This window comes from Crocodylus siamensis, chromosome 2 (assembly GCF_052110815.1).
Source record: "Crocodylus siamensis isolate JL-2025a chromosome 2, ASM5211081v1, whole genome shotgun sequence".
Lineage (NCBI taxonomy): Eukaryota > Metazoa > Chordata > Crocodylia > Crocodylidae > Crocodylus > Crocodylus siamensis.
In genome coordinates this window covers 46,588,978-46,609,527 of record NC_143396.1, presented here as the reverse complement: position 1 = coordinate 46,609,527, position 20,550 = coordinate 46,588,978, and the positions used below count along the sequence as shown (strand labels likewise).

Genomic DNA, 20,550 nt, shown 5'->3' with positions numbered 1-20,550 from the left:
AGATCAGCTACAGAGTTTTGAATATAACTTAACTGCATTTCCCTGTCAGTTTTCTTCTTTCTGTTATGAAATGAACTTCATGTCATAGTTAAAATCATTCAGTGAAATTGTTAAACTATCTGTCATGCATGGCTGTGAAGGGAAGATGGAATGTAAGCATGCTTAGAGTTGTGTGACGTAAATTATTTTGTTTTGTCAGTTTTGGCATAAGAAAACGAAGGTGATCCTGTGCGAATTGGCAGAATTTCTGTTTTCATTAGTTGGTGTGCATCCCTCAATACAAGTTAATGCTAGAACAAATGATTGATTCTTTCACAGTGATATAAAACTATTTCTTTTGTAGGAATTATCTTTTGTCAAAAACAAGCCCAAAGCATGACAATCCCCACGCGGACCAAAGGAGACGAGTGCTCAAAAGCTCCCATGGCTCACCAAAAGCATCCATGAATGCCTGAAAACTAAAAAGGAGGCATACACCTAATGGAAGGGAGGGGTCATCACCAAGGAGGATTATACCTCCTTGGCTTGAGATTATAGGGGGACTATTAGGAAGGCTAAGGCAGGGATGAAACTGGGACTAGCAACCCAGATCAAAGATAACAAGAAGTCCTTTTTTAAATATGTAGGGGGTAAAAAGAAGGTGCCAAATAATGTGGGGCCTCTGCAGGATGTGCTTGGTAGCACCAGACGACTGGGCCAGCAGGGGATTTTATGCTAAGGGGCAATCAACACGGGTTCATTAGAGGCAGGTCCTGTCAGGCCAACCTGATGGCCTTCTGTGACCAAGTCACCAAAGACTGGGATGCAGGTGTCACGGTGGGCGTAGTCTTCCTGGACTTTAGGAAGGCCTTCGATACTGTCTCTCACCCCATCCTCATTAAAAAATTAGGCATCTGTGGTGTCGACACTTACACAGTCAGATGGGTTGCAAATAGTCTGGACAACTGTACCCTGAGAGTGGTGGTGGATGGGTCATTTTCAACCTGGAGAGATGGTGGGCAGTAGGGTTCCCCAGGGCTCAGTCCTCAGGTCCACACTGTTCAATATCTTCATGGGCGATTTGGACAAGGGGGTGAAAAGCACCTTGTTCAAGTTTGCAGATGACACTAAAATGTGGGGAGAAGTGAGCATGCAGAAGAGAGGGACAAGCTACAACTGGATCTTGACAGGTTACAGAGGTGGGCGGATGAGAATAGGATGGGTTTCAATATGGACAAGTGCAAGGTCTTGCAACTGGGGAGGAAGAACCAGCACCACACCTACAGGCTGGGGAACTCCCTTTCCATCAGCACAGAGGCAGAGAAGGATCTTGGAATCACTATTGATTCCAAGATGAACGTGGGCCACCAATGTGGGGACGCGGTCAGGAAGGCTAACCGCACCTTGTCATAGAGGCATCACGAGCAGAGCCAAGGAGGTGATCCTCCCCCTCTATGCGACATTGGTCAGGCCGCAGTTGGAGAACAGTTTTAGATTATTACTTAGCTAAAACTCCATTTCTAGGAACAAAAAAATACATTTCAATTGAAACGAATTCTTTAAATAATTTTCTTTTTTTCTTTTCTCTCTCCTTTTTTTGTTTAAATAGCCCTTTAACTCCTACCACTCCTGGGAGTCCTGTAAGTCCAGGCTCTCCTTTATCTCCAGGTGTCATTCTACATAAACATACTTGTCGTGGCCATCACTTCCACACTGTTGGAGGAGTAGCAGAGAAGGATGTTTGTACTCGCTGTAGTCAAAAAAGATGGCACCTTATAAAACCAGTCAACAAATCTAAAGAGCAAAGAAAAAGCCGACAAGGAGAAGTTACAGTACTTTCTGTGGGAAGGTAAGGCTCTGTTCTGTTAGATTTTTTTTAACAGGTTATCCAACTGGTCCCCTTGTATCCTGCTACAGCCCAATTCTCTAGTGATTTTTGCCCTAACCAGGAATGAAGAAGACTAATTGTTCTGCTATGTTTATCCTACAGCGTTGTTGATTAGGCTGCGAGCATAGTCTCATAGGTGTATAACAGACATTGGTATGATGTCTTAAATATTTAAGATTTTTTAAAATAGAAACTATCTTAATTTCAGTGTTCATCTCTTGGTTAAAACTTTATACGTTACTCCTTGGCATTATTCCATTTGTATTCTGTTTGTATACCTCCACCTTTGTAAAAGTTCTTAAAGAGAAAGCTGTAATTTCAGTGGTGCAGGAAGCTAAAAGTAGTCATGGTATGTACATAGTACAAAATAGTAAAGAGAAAGGCAATCTGTATATACTGTTGAAGAATTCTCATTGATGAGATTAGAGGGTAGAGAGAGAATTTTTGGCTTATCCTTATTTTCACATAAAACTTTGAATTGAAATGTTAAATTAATTCTACTCTGAAAATGGATTCATTCATAGGCTTCAGTATATATATTCACAACACTTAGAGGTAACGAAGAAAACAATTGGTTAGTCCATTTTTTGTAATCTTAAGTTGAGAAAAAACCATAAATGACAACATTTGATGTGGTATAATTAGTGATTTTCATGGATAGGTGTATCAGAGACGGGTTGGTAGTATGGATTTAGAAAGAAATTATAAGTCAAAGATGGTGTCCGTGGTACAGCCTGAATTGAAGGCAGGATGGTGGTAATGTCCACAGGCATCAATATTCAGTAGGAGGAAGGCATGGCAGGAAAGATTAAGAACAGTGTTGATCTTGAGCTGATTACCAGACATCTCCATGGAACTGATTGAGAAATAGGCAGAGATATCAGTCTGAACAGTAGAAGGCTCATCTGGGGTAGTGTCTCTGTGAGTCCTTGGCATAGACAAAGTAGCTGAGTTTGTGTTTGCAAATGAGGTTACCCTGAGATAAGGTGTAGAGGGAGAAGGAAGGTACCCTCAAAGCTAAAATCATGTAAAATTGTCCCAGAAAGTTGAGTAGGTGACTAGATAGGGAGAATCCTCCAAAGGGGACATTGAAGGAGATGTTGAAGATGAGCTTGGATAGGATGGAGTCACAGGAAACAAAGTGAGGAAAAGATATCAAGAAGAGCATGGATGGCATTATCAAGGGGAGCGAATGTCAAGGAGGAAGAGGGTGGGGTACAGGTTCAGAGCCTTGGGTTGGAAGAGATGAAAAAGGAATGTCAAAGAAAAAGGAATGTCTTTTTTTCCCCCAGAAAGCAACAAAGCATCAGCAGGTCGGTACATGAATGACTGGTGCCTCCTGAGATGGGGGGTGGAGCACAATTTGTGAGCGGCAGCAGCCGTGGTTGGGGTGGTGAGCAGCGACTGCCCACAGAGGCCGGCAGTGGTGGCGGGGTGGGGGTGGTGTTGCGATTGGCAACCGTCCACACAAGCCAGCTGTGGTGACTGCCTGTAGAAGCTGGCGATGGTGTCGAGGGGGAGGGTGGCGAGCGCCCACAGAACGAGTGGCGGGGGGGCACACGCCCCCTCATGAGTTGCCTATGACTTGGTAACAAGGGAGAGAAAGGAAGTAGTGAAAGAACATGTGTACAAAAGTGGTTTTAGGATTACTGTAACTTTTTGAATATACATGTTAAGCATGGAAACCATGTAGTCAGAAATTATTCTGATCTGCAGTTTTTCCAGGGCAGTTCTCAGGGCCAAGGACCTTGTCATCTCATGTTTACTATGAGGTGCCTAATACATTTTAAGTGCTATAAAATAATAACTAATAATAAACAGAGCGTAGAACTGATGAGGTCTCACATTATCAATAACTGTTAGTGGCCAGGACCTTAACTTTTCATCTCATCTGAAAGATGGCATTAGCTATAGCACAGTACCACAGAAGACCAGACTATAGCTGGCTAAACACAGACATAGGGGGCAGCAGGTTACACACTGAATCACTAATGTTAGTTGCTGCAGAACTTGGGGAGTCCTTCCCATCTAAGTATTTAATGTTTAACATAATGAGAGGATGGTTTATTTCATAGCTTAGTGGGCATGTCTACCTGAGACACTTCACTGCACAATAGACTAACCTGCCCAGTCCCCACCTGCTCCCCAGAGGTGCTCCAGAGGGCAGGCAAGCTGGAAACCCAAGCAAGAGAGCTGCTGGTGAGTCCCGTGTCCCGTCCCCACTTCCCCCCTGGATCAGGAGGCTTGCCAGTAGCTGTCTCACACTCAGGACAGCTCCCAGAGACCCTCCTGCCCAGCAGGGGGCTCACTGGCAGCTATGTGTCCCAATGGGCATGGCGCCAGGAGAGCTCTGCCCTCTGTAGGAGCTGCTGTCTCCTGGCCTGGTGCACATTAGGGCCCCTCCCACTGTGCATGGAGCTAGAAGATAGCTGCCACTGCAGCTGGCAGAGCTCTACTGGCCCTGTGCACATTGATACCAGCCCCGTGCCAGCCCCTAGGCTAGCACTTGGGGAAGCCTGGAGCTCCCCCTGGCTGCTGCAGATGAGCAAAGCAGGGTGGGAGCAGCCCTGGTGCAGGCTTACTTCCTTTGGGTGTGTCCACACATGCAGGCACATGCACTTGCAGCAGCTCAACTAGGAGCAGCACAAATTTAAATCAGGGATTTCTGCCTCAGTGAATGTGCCCAGACATGCACTTTGGTGTGAGGCAGCTTGTGCCACTTGGGGCAAAATAACCCTGCCCAGCTCCTTCCAGATCTGCAGCCAGGGGGAGCTAGAGCCTGGGGCCAGTACCTGTGCTGGCCATCAAATTATAAAGTTCAAAAGTCTGTTTCCTTATGAATGATGAAAATGATGCATTTTCTCTGCAACACTAGGTTTTTTGATAATAGTTAATTGACTACATCTTGATAAACAGCAGTTTTCTTTTTAAGAAGTATTTTATCTTGTATTTTGTTGCATCAATTTAACCTATAGCTGAGTGTGTATTTATTGTTGAGAGTTGTTGGTTGTAGCTGTGTTGGTCTAAGGACATAAGCAGACGATGTTTTTTTGGGTAGATGTGTGATATCTTTTATTAGATCAGCCAAATAGCCTGGGAAATTGTTCTTTGCAAACTCTCAGGCACACGTGCCCTTCTTGAAGCATAGGTAGAGTTTGTTGGTGTTTGTGTGCTCTCCTGGGTAGAATAGAAACCAAAATGCAAAATTCAGGTCTGTGAAAATCAAATGAGTGGCATTGAAGTTTAAAGGGAACGGGAGACAGTAGGTAAGAAGGTAGTTGGGGGGTGAGGGGGAAGAGAGAGAAAGTGATGGAACCTAGCTGGAAAATGCAGACAAGTTACCTGGGGTCACTGGATGGCAGACAGGTTGTAATGTGCCATAAATCCAATGTCTATATTTAGTCCATGATTTTTCGTATCCGGTAGATTTAGAAGTGAAGTGCCCACCCTGTATTGCAGTCCTGTTATAAAGAAATCTTTATTTTTTTTCCAAGAGAAGTGGTTATGATCCAGTCACAAGACCCTTAGAAAGTCACAAATCTAGGGGTCCTGGTGTGTTCTTGAAGCCTCTCTTTAAAAAAAATCTTGTTTCCTACATAGGCAGTGGAATGTCAATAGCTAGTTAACGAATCTGCAGGGAGGAACTATCCTAAATTTGTTCTTCTGTTGCTCCTTTCAGGTTTAGAGTCACAAAAGTAGAGAACAAATCAACTTCCAAAGAGCGGAAAAGCTTGATGTCTGTTAGTGCTTTAGAAAGTATCAATGGTGAAGTGCCAGCCACTCCTGTGAAACAGGGTTCCAGAGAAGTGCCTACCACACCTGCAAAACAGAGTTCAACAGAAGTGCCTGCTGCTCCTGAACAGAGTTCAACAGAAGTGCCTGCAACACCTGTGAAACAGGGAGCACAATAATATAGAGGTATAGAGTAACAAGTAGGTATGAAAAATGGGAAAATGGAATATGGATGATTTAATTAAGTCATCTTTAAATGATGCCTAATCCTTAAACAATTTAATTATTAAAGATGAGAGAACTACAAACCAACAGTGAGATGGGAAATATATTTCATTTTAAGTTTTCTTAAGTTGTACCTGTCTTTATTCTAAATGGACACATTGGTAATTATCTACTGTCACAAAAAATAAATCTTCAAAACTGGATGGAGTCCATCTTCCAATTAAAATGTAATGTGTCAAGGTTAACAATATTCTATTAAACTCCTATCTAATGATTTACTTGAAATATTTAAGTATTTAAAAAAATCTTTTTCGTCCATTGGCTTTTGCAATCAAAGGAATAGAAACAGATGTCTAAGAATGTTTTTGTTTATGGATATTTCTTCCCTGTAAATTACTTGATCTCAAGCCAGGTCCTGGTGGGCATGTGCCTTCCATGTCAAAGAACATTGCCATCACTGGTGCTAACAGAAAAATATAATCTATTGTAGAGGCACCATGTAGTGCAAATGGGCATAGGGTTGAAGTGACCTCATGATGTCATCCAGTCCAGTCTGCTACTCAAGGCAGAAATATCTGTCTAAATCATTCCAGACAAGTGTTTGTCTAACCTGATGGAGATTCCACAGTCTCTGGAAGCAATCTTAGCCACCATTACAGGTTGAAAACAGACAGTAGATTTGCCTACAAAGCCTTTTTATTCTGGGATACTACATAAGTACAAACCCACTGTCCCACATTAAGGACCTGGGAAGTATTCTGATGCACCCTCTACACACCTTTTCAAGTTAATTGCCATTCAAGCTGCATGAGTAAACAGCTGCTCTGTGCCTGTTTTGATGAATCTGAAATCTGTTTTTAACACACAAAACAACATTTAAATGGCTATTAAGAAAGAAAATAGCATGCTATTGTAATTTTCTTTCTCCAGTAGAAAAAACCTGGGTGAAAAACTGCAGATCCAGACAACCCTGAATTTTTTTCTAATATCTGATCTAGCTTCCCCTTGTTGCAGTTTCAGGCTATTACTGTTTGTTCTGGCCCCCATGAACCCAGAGAACAGTCACCACCCTGAATATTTCTATATTTACCACCAAAAAAAAAAAAAAGAAAAGGATTTTTGCTTCCTTCCAAAGTCTGTTTTGCCAGCTAAATCAAGGAAGCTTAACACTCCCCTCCACCCCCAGTTATACCTTCAGTTGCTCAGTTTTTAGGCTGTTATCTGTTTAATGCTTTTTGTTACTTCACCGATTCTCAGGTCTCTACAAAGTCTTTTTGGATAGGCAAGTTCATACATTCTGTGGTGTACATTATTTTTAATACTAAGCTGTTTCCATACATTGAAAAGTATAGAGAAAAGGGCATAAACATTTCAACAAAATGTGTTCCAGTTCATTTGAATTGTATAAATGATATGTGATCACCTTTGAATCATGTTCCAAATTACAAATCAAAATTGTTTTGTATTTTAACCTTTTTTTATAGCATGTTAGTTAGTGGTCTTTCTTACTTAGTAGGCAGCAACATTCTGTAAAAATATATTTATGTATGTTTCTCAAATATGTTTTCACTTCTACAGTTAAAACAGCCTATTCTCTAGGGGTGCATATTACTGTGCTTTTATAGCTTTAAATGCCCATCCAAGGCAGTCTTATGTGTATTTTGAAACCTCTCATAGGATTTAAGATCTTCCTTTTTTATAAAGAGATGTGTGGGTAATGGAAGATAGGGTCAGAGGACTCTCTCGTAAAGTTCACTCCAGTCTTATGCAACAGTTAAACAAATCATCTGGGAAAGGTCTTGACCTTGGATTAGGATCCATGTACGCTACAAAAATAATCAGGCCTGCATTGGTGGGCTGAAACTTTTATTCCCATCATAGCTATAGGGCCATGGCTTTCTGTCACATTGGCAGAAAGTTGTTTTGATAAAATGCTTTTAATCATATTCAAGAAAATTAAGGCAGGCACTGTTTCAGGATTATAATCCACATATTCCTTTTATTATAATTAGGGACGTACCTAATTTGTTGGGATTGCTCCCTGATTCAGCAGTCCAAATGCAGTGCCCATGGCAGAGTGCAGCTGCACCCTTGGCCCCTCCCTGGAGATTGACAGATGGCCATCTGTCAGGAATGGGGCGGGGTTTCATGTTCTACCATGAAAATCTCCCCTCCTTCCCCATGCTTCAGGATGCCAGGGCTTTCCGCCTATTTTCAACTCCTTCCTCCCCTCCCCACAACACTTGTTGGACATCTTTCAGGTTTTTTTCAGTCCTCACATTTTTTCATAGGGGACCCACCGAATTTTTGGTTTCCATACCAATTGCAAAAGTGTGAATTTGGTAGGTTGTTAATTGTAAGGTAATGAAAAGAATTGGATTTGCTGAAATTGAACAGAAGTTATATATGTTAGAATTTTTATGGCTGTCACCAGTAAATATATGATAATGAAATGCATTCACTACAGGTACATATGGGGAACTTGACTCAACAATAGTAATGTATTTGAAAGGTCTGGTGTCAGGAAAGCATCTTAAAAGGTGCCACAGTCTAAAGCAATTGTTCTGGCAGCTGGAAACCACACATCAGTCAGTTTTAAGTAGACTGTAGCATTTGGACTAATTTGCATTGCAAGTTCAGTCCTTGCATTAAATGGCAAATTGTTGGATAAATGTGATAAAATGTCACATGGTAGAAAATTCTAAACAGCTGCAGAATTTTAAAAAATCCCTAAATATCTTCCATGGTAATTGTATGTGTCTGACATTTTCTTAGCTTGTGTGCTGATTAGCATTTTCTTTTCTCCTCTTCACTTTCAGGGACCTTTTTCTCATGTGTTTAAACATTTGGAGTAGCATGTTTGGATACTACATTGTCAGTTAATCAAAATATTGCGAAACGTAATCTTTCCATTACAACATAATTAAAAATCTAAACAATCTTCTTTCCAGTCTGTATACAGAAGGCATATTCCCTTTTCAAAGTACCTCTTGATGTTTAACTTCTTAAATTGAATGCTTGTCCTTTTCATCCTAAAAGTAATTATGGAACCTGTAGTTATTATCTTTGCACAATACATCTTTTGCTTTTACCCAGTGTGGTTGGATCACAGCCTTCCCTAAAGGGGTTTGTACCATGTTAAGAATTATTTTTCTATCCCAAATAACTTTTGTTTACTAATTAAATTTGACAGCACAATACTTTAAATACCACTGATCTCACACAAATGAGTGCCAGCTGCAATACATATGAGATAGTCCATACACTATGAGCAAATTAATGTCAATAATATTTTTCCTAGAAAATCTATAAATCACAAAGATAATCTAGGTACCTATTATCAAGACAGGACTAATAGAAATCAAGTAGGTAAATATGTACATTCCTTGTCACACCCAGATGATTAATGTTGTTTCTTTTTTAAAACCTTTGGGAACAAAGGACTACAAAGAAATAATATAAGATAAATATATTTTACTTTAACAGATTTACAATATGAATTTTAAGAATATTATTTTAGATGAGTTTAAAAAAATCTCTCACACATACATTTCCCATCTACTACTGTTAGGCTCAACTTCTGAAATTGCTAATTACTGTAAGATGCATTAAAACCTTGACCGTTAGGTGCTCTGAAACCGGAGAATCTGCCAGTGTCAACTGACAAAACTCTGCCTCATTGTTTTCCCGTGTCTAATATCATTGCAGCTTAAAATGTATAAATGAGTTCTTCATAATAAACAACATGCACTCTTCAGCTGCAGCATCACAGATTCTGTGTTAGTCTGTGGGCAGTTGTAATATTTGAAACATTTCAAACAGTGTTAGAATGACTTTGAAATGCTTTAAAAGGTGAGCATACAGATGTACATATTCAGTAAAACTCTCCAAAACATGACAAAAATGTACCTGTAGGGAACAGGTACTATTTTATACTGCTTTATTTTGTAACAAGTGTGTATGTGGTAGATTGGTCCTCCAGGCATACCACAATGCAGTGCACTTCTTCCCTTCCATGGGCTCCTAACAGTCTGGCTGCTGCAGGCACTGGGAGCTTGTGGGATCTCAGCAGTGTCCAGTACTGAGGAGCGCTTATTGACTGTCTGCTCAGCTCTCCCCCATCATCCCCAGAATGGAACCCCAAGACCAACCCATCTATGGTATTTACTCAAATCCATCCTCAGTGCTCATGAGAGGAAAGGGGGCAGAAGCCTTGTCTTTGAGTACTTGCCTGGCACAAGCACAAGCATAAGCATAAGGGGACAAGGAGCAGGAGGACAGATAGTGAGGGGGAAGGGGTCAGCTGGCAGGAGTGACAGGCAGCAGTGGGGCAGGCATGAGCATGTGGAGAAGGGGTGGAGGAGGCAGGTGATACAGGGTTAGGGTGCAAGTGGCAGGGGATGTGTGCAGCCAGACAAGCACAGGCATTGGCAGAGCAAAAGACTGGGGTCTGTTTTGGAGAAGTGAATTTAAGATGACCCTCCAATAATTGGATTCTTTACATGAAAAATTGTAGCAAATATATGTATTTTCCATGTATAGAATCTAATTATTAGGCAGTCATCTTAAATTTAAAGTTTGTCATAGATTCTGGCAAATATGATTCTTTCATGCCCTGTGACAGGAGAATAAAACAGAAGAATAAAACACTGCCTGCCTGCCAGCTGGCATGGTAGTATTGACATGCTTTGGTGGGCATGCAGCAGGGGCTGTAGCTCTGCCCTCGGTTGACTTGCTCTGTTTTCAAAACATTTCAGCCCTGTTAGCCTGTGGAAAGATTCAGATGTTATGCCTGTTTGCACTGTTGGTGTGCCTACCTCATTTACTGCCATCTTGACTCCAGGGTTTTTGTCATCAGATGTCTAATATGTAACATGCTAAACAAGTGGTAAGAAAGAGATAACGCTGAAAAGGGGGAAAATAAGGAGGACAGAGATTAAGGAGCAAGTGACATTGAATCTCCTGTGACACTTTACTAGTGAACGTTTTTACATCTCTTCAAACTACTGACCTTTTTTTATTACATGTAGTTCATTGCTTTTGATATTGAGATCTCGTTTCTGCAGAATTTCCAAACTTTTCATACCAGGTACTGCAGAGGAAAACCCTTTCTTGAAAGCTCCTGTTTCTCTTCCTAGACTTTCATATCTCGAGTCTAGACCCTGACCCTAGTCCTTGAAGCCAAACAGCTGTAATCTACCTGTTGCCAGTGGCCACGAGGGCTGGCAGAACAGCCAAGACTGTACTGGGTATAGAAATACTGCAGCCGTGCACCTTTTTTTGCTCATTGCAACCCCTATGACATTTATTGAAGGGGGGCTTAGGAGTTTGCAGTGGCAGGGAGATTTTTTTAGCAGTCAGCTAAGCCCTATTCAAGATCCCTTTGTGTACCCAGAATGGTGCAAAGCAACCTTAGTGTACTGGTAATTCATGCCACTTATTTTTAGTGGGATTCTACTGCTATATCAGTCTTATATTTATATTTGTTTTTGTACAGGAAAATCAATAACATGTCTGCTTTCTTGTAGTGGTAAATAGTTTTGTTTCTTTTGCAGGTTGAGCTTCTAGAAGAAGCATGTTTGAAAAAAATTTGGAGAAACTGAAAACTAAGAAGAAGTGCATATTATTTTAGGAAGTGTATTTATGGCACTGTAGTTCTTTATACATTCTAGCATGGAATGTATAAGGGGGTAGGTCCTAAACATTTAACATTTTAGCTAATAAAATGAATTAATCATAGTTGATGTCATAGCATGGGTTTCTGTGGTCAGCATACCTAGTTTATTAGCATTATCTTACATATAAAAACATATGGTAACTCTTTGGGGCAAGGGAGGGATAACAGGGGGACAAAATCTATCAAAAATCATCACTGGTATGTTTAAATCAAAATATTTAATGGGGTCAACAGTACGAGTAATGAAAAACAAAACTTGGGAATACTTTATTTTTTATGACTAAGGACTTTTTTTTAGCATGATGGCCATATTGTAAACTATACCTCAGCCCTCTCTGATTCTTTTGGGGGCCTTCAGGTCTCACGCTTTTGCATTTCCTTGAACATAATCCCATTATTTTCCCACTATTAGTTAAGGTCTCAGGCTGCAGTGCTCTTTTTTTACCCCCACCAGTCAGACTATTCAGCAGCTGCTGGTTTTCCCTTTGGGATCTTGTGACTATTGTTCAACACAATGGCCAGATGTACAAGAGTACTGCTTAATCATAACAAGAAGAAAAAGTTTTAAAACAACAAGTGGTCCACATGAATATTTGTTTTATGCCCTTTCAGCCACAGAGCAGAGACAATAAACTACTAGAACCTTCAGGCACACTGATACAGTGGATATCACTATCTTTTTCAGAAACTGTTTGATAGCTACCTGGCCTTTCACCAGAAGATGTTTAAAGCAATTTGATGAGGTCCTTGGAAGGTTGAGCCAACCTTCTCTGGCCAACTGCTCTCCCATTATTTTGTAACTGGCCATGGGTCTATCTTGTTTTGAGTCACTGAGGCTGGGTACAGACATTTGTGGAGGTTAGGGGAAAGTTAAAAATGGCCTCCTGATCTAAGGTATGTTGGGATGGGAGAGCAAGCAGGCTTTGGGGATGGGAGCACAGGTAGGGTCCACCGGGGGGGGGGGGGCGGGAGTTGGATCAGAGAATTCGGGCAGGGGGCAGTCAGCATCCACAGGGGGGATTGGGAAGTCAAGCAGCATCAGTGGGTCGGGTTGAGACTGGGGGGCAGGTAGGGTCTGTGGGGGGATCAGGGCAATTAGGGGCAGGTGATTATCTACAGGGCGCTTGCGGGGGGCAGGGAAGTTTGGTGGGATTGGGGGGCTTGTGGGGTTAGCAGGCAGAGGGAATAGGGATGGGGATGCTCTCTTCCCAACACCTAGGAGCAGAGGCTATTTTTATCCCCCCAGCCCCCAGACGAACAACCCCCACTTACTTGCTTGGCTTTTGGCACTGACAAATGCCAGTAAAACTGACACTGGGAGTGACTTGCAGGATCAGGGGTTTGTTGGGATGTCAGGGGTCTGTCAGGGGCCAGGGGACTAAAAATAACCTGGTGTCAGGAATTGGGTAGGAAAAGCATAGCCCTAGGGCTGGGGTAGCGGCTGGCTTTCCCAGCCCTGGGGCTGCACTGGGAACTACAGAAGTTAGGGACAGTTGGATTGGTCTAAAAATAGCCAACCCTATCTAAGTTGAGTGTATCTTCAAAGTAGGTTTAACTTGTAGTGGGTCGGCCATTTTCAGACTGATCTAACTGTCCTGAACTTCTGTACAATTTTCAGTCGGGTGTAAAGTCTGCACCTGGGTGAACTAAATTAGATTGGGCAGCCATTTTTAACCCTATCTAACCTCCCCAAATGTCTGTATGGAGCCTGAGTCATTATTTTGAGAGAAGTAATTTTACCAGTCATCACCCTGTCCTCACCAGCCCCCCGCCCCCCAAGAGTATACTGTTAGACTGATCTAACATTCATAAATTTCCTTTTCAACATCAGGCAGAGAGAGCTGTCTCATGTTCTTAACTATGGCCATCCTTGAAAACAGATAGCTCTAGTGCATTGATACCAAAACATTCATACAAAACATTGTCCGTGTTGTTTTCTAGCTTCATGGGTGTGACATAATGTTAGCAGAACTCCAGTGGCTGTTACTTCAGCTGTGTTGTTACTGGATGTTTTGGGGGTTTTTTGTACTATGATTAGCGCTTTATTTTAGAAACAATTTGTTAATTGTGAACTTCACAATATTTTGGGAGATGTTCTTGCTGTGTAACAGAAACTGAAAGCAACACTTCTTTTTGAGTGCCTACCAAGGCAAGATATCCAAATTGCAGCAGCATATGTGGTAGTGGGGATTGTGCTCTGTTACACCGTTAAGCAGTTTAATCTGGTTTACAAACTTTTAAAACTCATTGCCTACTTTGAATTTGTTTTACATTTTAAACTTAATTCTGTCAAGCTTTTTCATTCAAAGTGCTCTCCTTTTCTTTCTACTTCAGCTCTGAAGGTTGAATGTCGTCATCAGCCTGAGCTATGTAAATTATCAGTTTGTGCAATATCAAAAGAATTTTCCCCTCTCTATTGTTGCTCACTTAAAAGTGAGGATTGAGTTACGTTGGTACTCACAAGGAAGCATGCAGAGCTGCCTGGCACTCTTGATCTGTAGACAGGAGATAAAGTTCGGAGCTGTCAGTGTAGCACTACTCATTAGTACTAAATTTACACTTAGAAAGCAAACCTTACAAGATAAATTGGTCATTTATAATTTCTAAATACTTTTTAAATGGATGTTTTTATGCTCTTGTTATTGAGACTTCCAAATTCGAGTCATTTGAGCATGACTGTTACTTGAAAGTTTATTCAGCAATCTCAGTACAGTTGATTTTAAGGATTGGTATAAATGGTCTTTTCCAGTACTCAGATCTAACAGAGACTTCCAAGGTCATCCTCAAAGTATTAAAAGGTAGATTAAACTGGGTAGATAATGCCTCATATTTTGGTCTCTCTTTCTTTTCAAATGTCATTTGATCCTTTTATGAATTGCTCTACAGTATAATAAATTGTGTGCAGAAGGAATTTGAATAGTGTCACTAACTTCAGGTTTCCAGGATATTAGACACATGATAAACAGGAAATTTAAGGTTATATATAATATATATGACAATGCTTAAATATAGAATATTTTTTTTGAAAAAATGGAAGTTGTGCACAACCAAAGTCAAGAGTTTCTAGATTATTTTCAGAATGGAAATGCACAGTTGTAGTGTGTGCCAAAGGCTTTAAAAATGAGATTTTGTTCAGATAACACATTTTAGTGATATTTTTGTGGTCTAATACTGCAAGTAAATATGCTAACAGATTTGAAAATGAGTTTAATTTAAATATAAATGCTATTTTTTTACTTAATTTAAATGTAGTTTCTACTTTGAGTCCAATAGAAATATGCAAAAAACTACATGTGTATATATACGCACACACATGCACGTGTGCGTGCACACACACACACACACACATATATATACTTTTTTGTGTGTGTATGTATGTATGTATGTGTGTGTGTGTGTGTGTGTATATATATATATATATATTTTTTTTTTAATGTGTTCAGTGTATTGCCTGCATGTGGGGATGTGCGTATTGTCTGCTATTATATATAATATGGACACACAAGCAATGCATAGAACATGTTAAAAATATGACTACTTAAAGGTGTACATAAGACCTTATATATATAGGACCTCAACTTGTATATTGTTACGTGAGTGCAGTCTAGTGAATTTTATCTATCTTATTGCATCTAACACTATTGATTGCATTTTTCTTAGCCATATAGACAGTATCATTTTGTTTGCTTGTTTTTAAAGGAATGATATAGAATCAGTTTTTCTTAATCTTGAAAATCAAATGTATTTTTAACAACATGGATTTGTATAGGACTTTTGTACTACCAAAGCAGTAAAATAAATAAACTCGTTCTTAAATTCCCTGGTTGCATTTTATTAGTTCCAGGCTACTGGTGAAATTTAACTTTTGGCATATTTATTCCTAAATATATACGTCCTACACATCTGCAGTTTTTGTCATTGCACTATCCATAATATTGTGAAGATGTTTATTTCTGGAGCTGGCAAGAAACTGAAGCCAGCAAAAGCCTTTTGCTTTTGCAAGGCTTACTTATTTCTTAGTCCTGCTGCTGTTACCATCTTGGAATCTACATTTAATCCAGAAAAACAGATGATGTATAGTGGCTTAAACCTAAGACTTTATTTTAAATGCTGTCAAATATGTTAAATGTACACAGTATTGTATTTACTCTTCCCATGTTCTTCTAATTTTTCTTGCCATGTTTACAGATGGCAAGACATTTTTCTATTTATTACTTGGCTCATCACGCAGTGAAGTTATGGCATTTCATTTATCACATTACAGTCATCCATGATAACATTCTCTGCTGTAATAAATTAAAAATGATTACTTCACTGTGGGATCAAATAGAAGTTTTAGAGCAAGTTTATTAGCAGGGATAGTTTTCATTGAGTTATTGGGGTACCATCAAGTGTAGCTTGTTCTGCAGGTTTCTGCTGTTTTATTTGGGTATTTCAACCTACAGTGCAAAGAACAAGACTTGGTTTAAGGTGCTGTTACTGTTGAGATTTCTTAAATTGGATTGTGGATTGCACTGCTAAATTATTGTCTCAAACTCCAAATGTTACAGCATCCAAGAAGAGCTTGTTGCTTCTTACTAAGAAAATCCACAAATATGCTAACATGCATGATTTTCTGAGGATTGAACAGGTCCTTTGATTTGCATATATAGGAGTTAATTGATGTTCTCTCCCTACATAGAAGGGATGCACAAAAATCAAATGCTTAAGCAGCAATAATATACTGTTCTGAATTCTCTACCCTTTCCCTACATCACTCTTCTTTTCCCTGGTGCTTCTCAGTTTCATTTGGTAATAAAAACATTCAAAGCTACCCACAGAACACACAAAAGACCAGATAGTGTTTGCAGTTATCTGTAAGAGAAGGGGATGTTCACACAGAGTCAAAGGTTGAGAATTTGCATCTGACTTGGATTGTTGACCAGTCCTTCATGCGGATGGTCTAAGAGGCACAGAAAGCCTGGGTCTGGCCAGACCATGATTCTTTTACATTTGAAAAGAAGCCCCCCTCCTCACCCCACCCCCCCACCGAAATGAAGGGATGACCTATATTAAAAGTCAGACTGGCAAGAACAGTGGCTACAAAGCATGGCTTTGTCTTTAGTCTTCCCAGATAAAGGTGGGAGCTAAAGTCCCCCCAGCTAAAGAGCTGGGACAAGCAAGTGGACAGGGAGATGCAGGATGCCCTGACAGGAAGCGCTAGAGGCAGGAACTGCATTTAGACCTGTGAAGCTGACTAAGGACTACATCCGTCAGTGTACCTTGTATGGTAAGAGTGGTCAATGTTCTGGTATTTTCTTTTGTTCGTTTACTCATATCCCTGTCTGAACCTCAGTGTGGTTACTGATTTGTTATGCTTGTTTTGGTTTTATAATAAATCCTTTTGTTTGTTTCCTTACTGATTTGACTGTGCAAGGGATGACTTCTGGGTAAGTGTATTCTGAGCTGACTCTCTGGAGAGGTAGACTTGTCATTTCTTTTCAATCCAGAGATGGGGCAGTCACCTGGGCCTGCAGCTGCAAAATCTAGAATCAGACAAAGTCAGGATTGGAAGGGACCTCGGGAGGTCATCTAGTCCAACCCCCTGCTCAAAGCAGGATCATCTCCAACTAGATCATCTCAGGCAAATGTACGGGCAGTGTAACTGAGGCTTGCTGGGATAGAAAGCTATCCAAGGGCACCCTTGGTCTGTTTCTTGTGCCTAGTGACAGCACTGGGGAGAGACTTGGGGTCTGGGGGTCCCCCCAAGGGCCTATAAATAGCTAAGGTGGTTTTGGTTTTCACTGCTGCCAGCTAACGTGTTAGCAGTCCTTCAAATAGCTCAGGTAAAAATATAAAGAGCAATGGCTGCTAAGTAGTAACAATTCCAAAAACTTAGTCTGAGCATCTACAATTAATCTAGTTACTGGCCTAAATTTAGCAAGGTATTTTAAAAATGATGAATCGTGCTTTCTTGTCTGCCTGCTAGTCCCCCCCCCCCCCTTGCACTCTCCCACATTTGCACATACAATACAAGCCATGAGGCTGCAGTCTCTTACATCCTTGTTATTGCCCAGGACAGATACTAGCTCCACAAGTGAACAGCTGCAGGCAGCTCAAATATTTTGCCTGGGATCTGCAGTTTCCTTCTGCTGCTGGAGCCCATAGGCTTTGCTTCTGCTGGGGAGCAACAGTGTCTAGGGCACAATTCACTTCTTGAGCACACCTGTGCCTCATAGCCAGTGAGGACCTCCTGGAGCTGGTCGTGGGTCCATGGAGCCAAGTCTTCCCCTTAACTTGGAGGGGGTGACATCCTGCCTGCCCCAAGAGAGGACTACACCTGGAGGCAGGAGGTCAGGGAGCCCAGTCCCTTCCAGAGCAGCTGCTTAGAGGTGCTGAGCTGGTTGTGGGGCCATGGGACTGGCTGTTAGGCAGAGCAGTGCCTGAACTGGGTGTAGAGAGGTGGGGCGGGCTGGTGCTGAACCATTGCACTTGTTTATAGTTGCAACGTATGAGGTCAAGCAATGTTAATGGGTGGGCAGGTGCACTGTGAGTGACCGAGTTGAGAAAAGCGCCTCTTGCCTTCCTTTTAGGCCCATTCTATTTGTGAGGGGAGAGGGGTAGACTCCTAGTAAGTCTTGAATGCCTGAGGCTGGCAATGCTGCAGCTGGTCACTGGGCGCCGACTTCAGTATTCTGCTTCTCAAGCATCTGACATGCCTCTCTGAACCAGTCAGTTTTTAAGGTGTCACCCTGCCCTACCTTCTTCAGGGCTTTCCTAGGAAACTGAGCCAGTTGGTCTGCTTGACAGGGGTTGGGTTACTCCCACTCACGTCAGTCTGCTTGTTCTGTTGTTTTCAATACATTGACTTGCACTCCAGGGAGGCAGTTTGTTACATACTTGAGCATTGTCCCCCCCAGGTCTCTGTCTAGGACTTGATAAGCATTCTCCCCGCCCTCCCCCCCGCTGTTTTTTTTTTTCTTGTTTTATGCTGCTGCTCTCAAATCTGAGTGCCTGACAGGTTTGTTACAGCTGAAGACAAGCTGCTGTCTGAACATTTTGCTGGGCCTGCATGTTTTTCAATGAAGATTTTGTATGCATGGAGATGGTGGAATTAGATCCCAAGCATATCAGTGGTGAGATTTTTTTTTCCCCCCTCATTTTTCTTGTTCCCTCCTATTCTGTATTTTTACTGTGTATTTTCAGTTTCACGAGCATTTTAATTATTGCTCCTGCTTTGGTTTGTTTAAAAAAAAATCCTTGCTTTTCTGGGGCAACAGTTAAAATGGTGTCAAGAAGCATCAAATGGTACAATTTATTTGCCTTTGCATGGGGAAATACACTGTATGGGAGTAAGTGCCTTTGTCTTGGTTGAATTGTGTCAATTTGGTGGGAGGTTACTGCTGAAGCGAAACCAGGCTAGTTAAAGCAGTTTCCGTTTTCCCTTCTCATTAGATATTTTTCCCTCCTCATTAGATATTTTTCTTCCCCTTGCTTTTTGCTGTACTTCCTTACTTTCTTCTTGTTTTTCATTATTTTTCCCTGTGTTTAGTCACTATATTTCTTGTTCCCACATATTTCTTTGGTGCAGGCGACTCCTCTTAAAGTTGCTTAATGTGTGGCAGTGGAACAGCAGCATATGTCTGTATTAAATGCATTCCAGATCTTTAAATAAGAAAAATAGAAGTATTTTCTTTCATTAGGCCTTTTGCTCAGAGTTGCATGTGAGTTGCAAAATGGCCCTAATACAACTGCTTCTACAAATAGCCACCTATACTCAACTTGTAGAAAGGTAATGTCTTTAATAAAAGCTTCCCTAAGCTAGTGTTTCTTTGGGGTTTTTTTGAGAAAGTACCCATATTCGTGTTAGTGCAGCTCCATTGGTGTATATGTCAATCAATATAAGATTAGGAGATATTTACTTCTGTATTAGCTAGACCTATATTGGGATGGTCACTGGGTTGGACACCTTGAAGGCCAATCTGAAGAAATGCTATGCTAACATCAATACCTGGATGCACTGAAGTGATGCTGTGATGTATGGCAAGGCATTGATCATCTTGAGCAAACTCCTCTTGCCAGATGAGAGACAAGGGGACAGAGCTGTGACCTGACATCACCAGGATCCACTCCTTCCTCTTGGAACTATTTGCTTCGTCTGTACTCAAACATGGTTCTTGGATCAGCCTCAGCAGCCATCTCTGGATTCACTGATGACTTATTTACCGTAAGACTCATTCTCATTTTGAGGGACTGCTGACAAGAGTGAGAGCTCCAACTGGGAGCTAGCAGTGCAGACATAGTTGTGAGAAGAGATGAGAACCAGGTTCTTTCCCCTAGATGTTCACGATAATTTTTCAAAATTATGTGTACCTAAAACAGCATATGACGGCTTAAAAATATTTCCACCAACCATCAGTATCTAGCAGGTGCCCTGGACTACATGGATTATTAAGACTATCAAATATTTAAAAAAATGGGGGGGGGGGGGAAGGCAGACACCTGACTTAATACCAAATACCATTATGAATTGCCCAATTTTTGATACAGCTCATTATATCTATACTTGATTCATTTCATTGTGACTGAAATATGCAATTTGTAGATACAATGAGCTTTCATTTCTGGTTTTGGTAAGAGTAAAATAGTGTCTTGCTGATTTAATAACTTTTTAATATTGTAAGCAAAGTATACATGTGGGAAGGAGAGGTGGTACGTTTGGGACTTCTGTGTGTTTTTGGAAGTGAAGAGGAAATGGTTCTTATGGGAAGCTACAGTATTTGTTGCATGATCTGTAATAGAAAAGGTCTGTGTGGAATCTGTCTCATGTTTGTGCATATTTATGAATAGTTAGCATCTGCCTCATTTGTGTTGAGAGTCTGTTCCAGCTGTGTATGCAGAGGGTCTATGAATTAATTAGTATTGGACAACAGTCATTTCCGATATTTTTTTTTGCATATACATGTTACCCTATATAGTACACACCCTATATTTGAAGCCCCAAGGAAGAAAAAAACAAAACAAAACCTTACCTTGGGGTACAGGTAAGCAACTAAGGTCTAGGGTCTCT

The 20,550-nt window shown here is 41.0% G+C and overlaps 1 protein-coding gene across 2 annotated transcripts in view; it reads left to right on the top strand.

Annotated features, from left to right (window-relative positions):
• RELL1 (RELT like 1) overlaps nt 1–15,317 on the top strand; it is a 52,488-nt gene extending 37,171 nt beyond the window's left edge. The window contains exons 5-7 of one of the 2 annotated variants that reach the window (XM_090035739.1): nt 1,589–1,828; nt 5,547–5,799; nt 11,380–15,317. In XM_090035739.1, coding sequence (XP_089891865.1) covers nt 1,589–1,828; nt 5,547–5,778 — 472 coding nt within the window. In that variant the 3' untranslated portion in view covers nt 5,779–5,799; nt 11,380–15,317. The remainder of the gene's footprint in view (nt 1–1,588; nt 1,829–5,546; nt 5,800–11,379) is intronic. The other variant, XM_090035740.1, reaches the window with a different exon arrangement.
• Nucleotides 15,318–20,550: the final 5,233 nt, after the last annotated feature.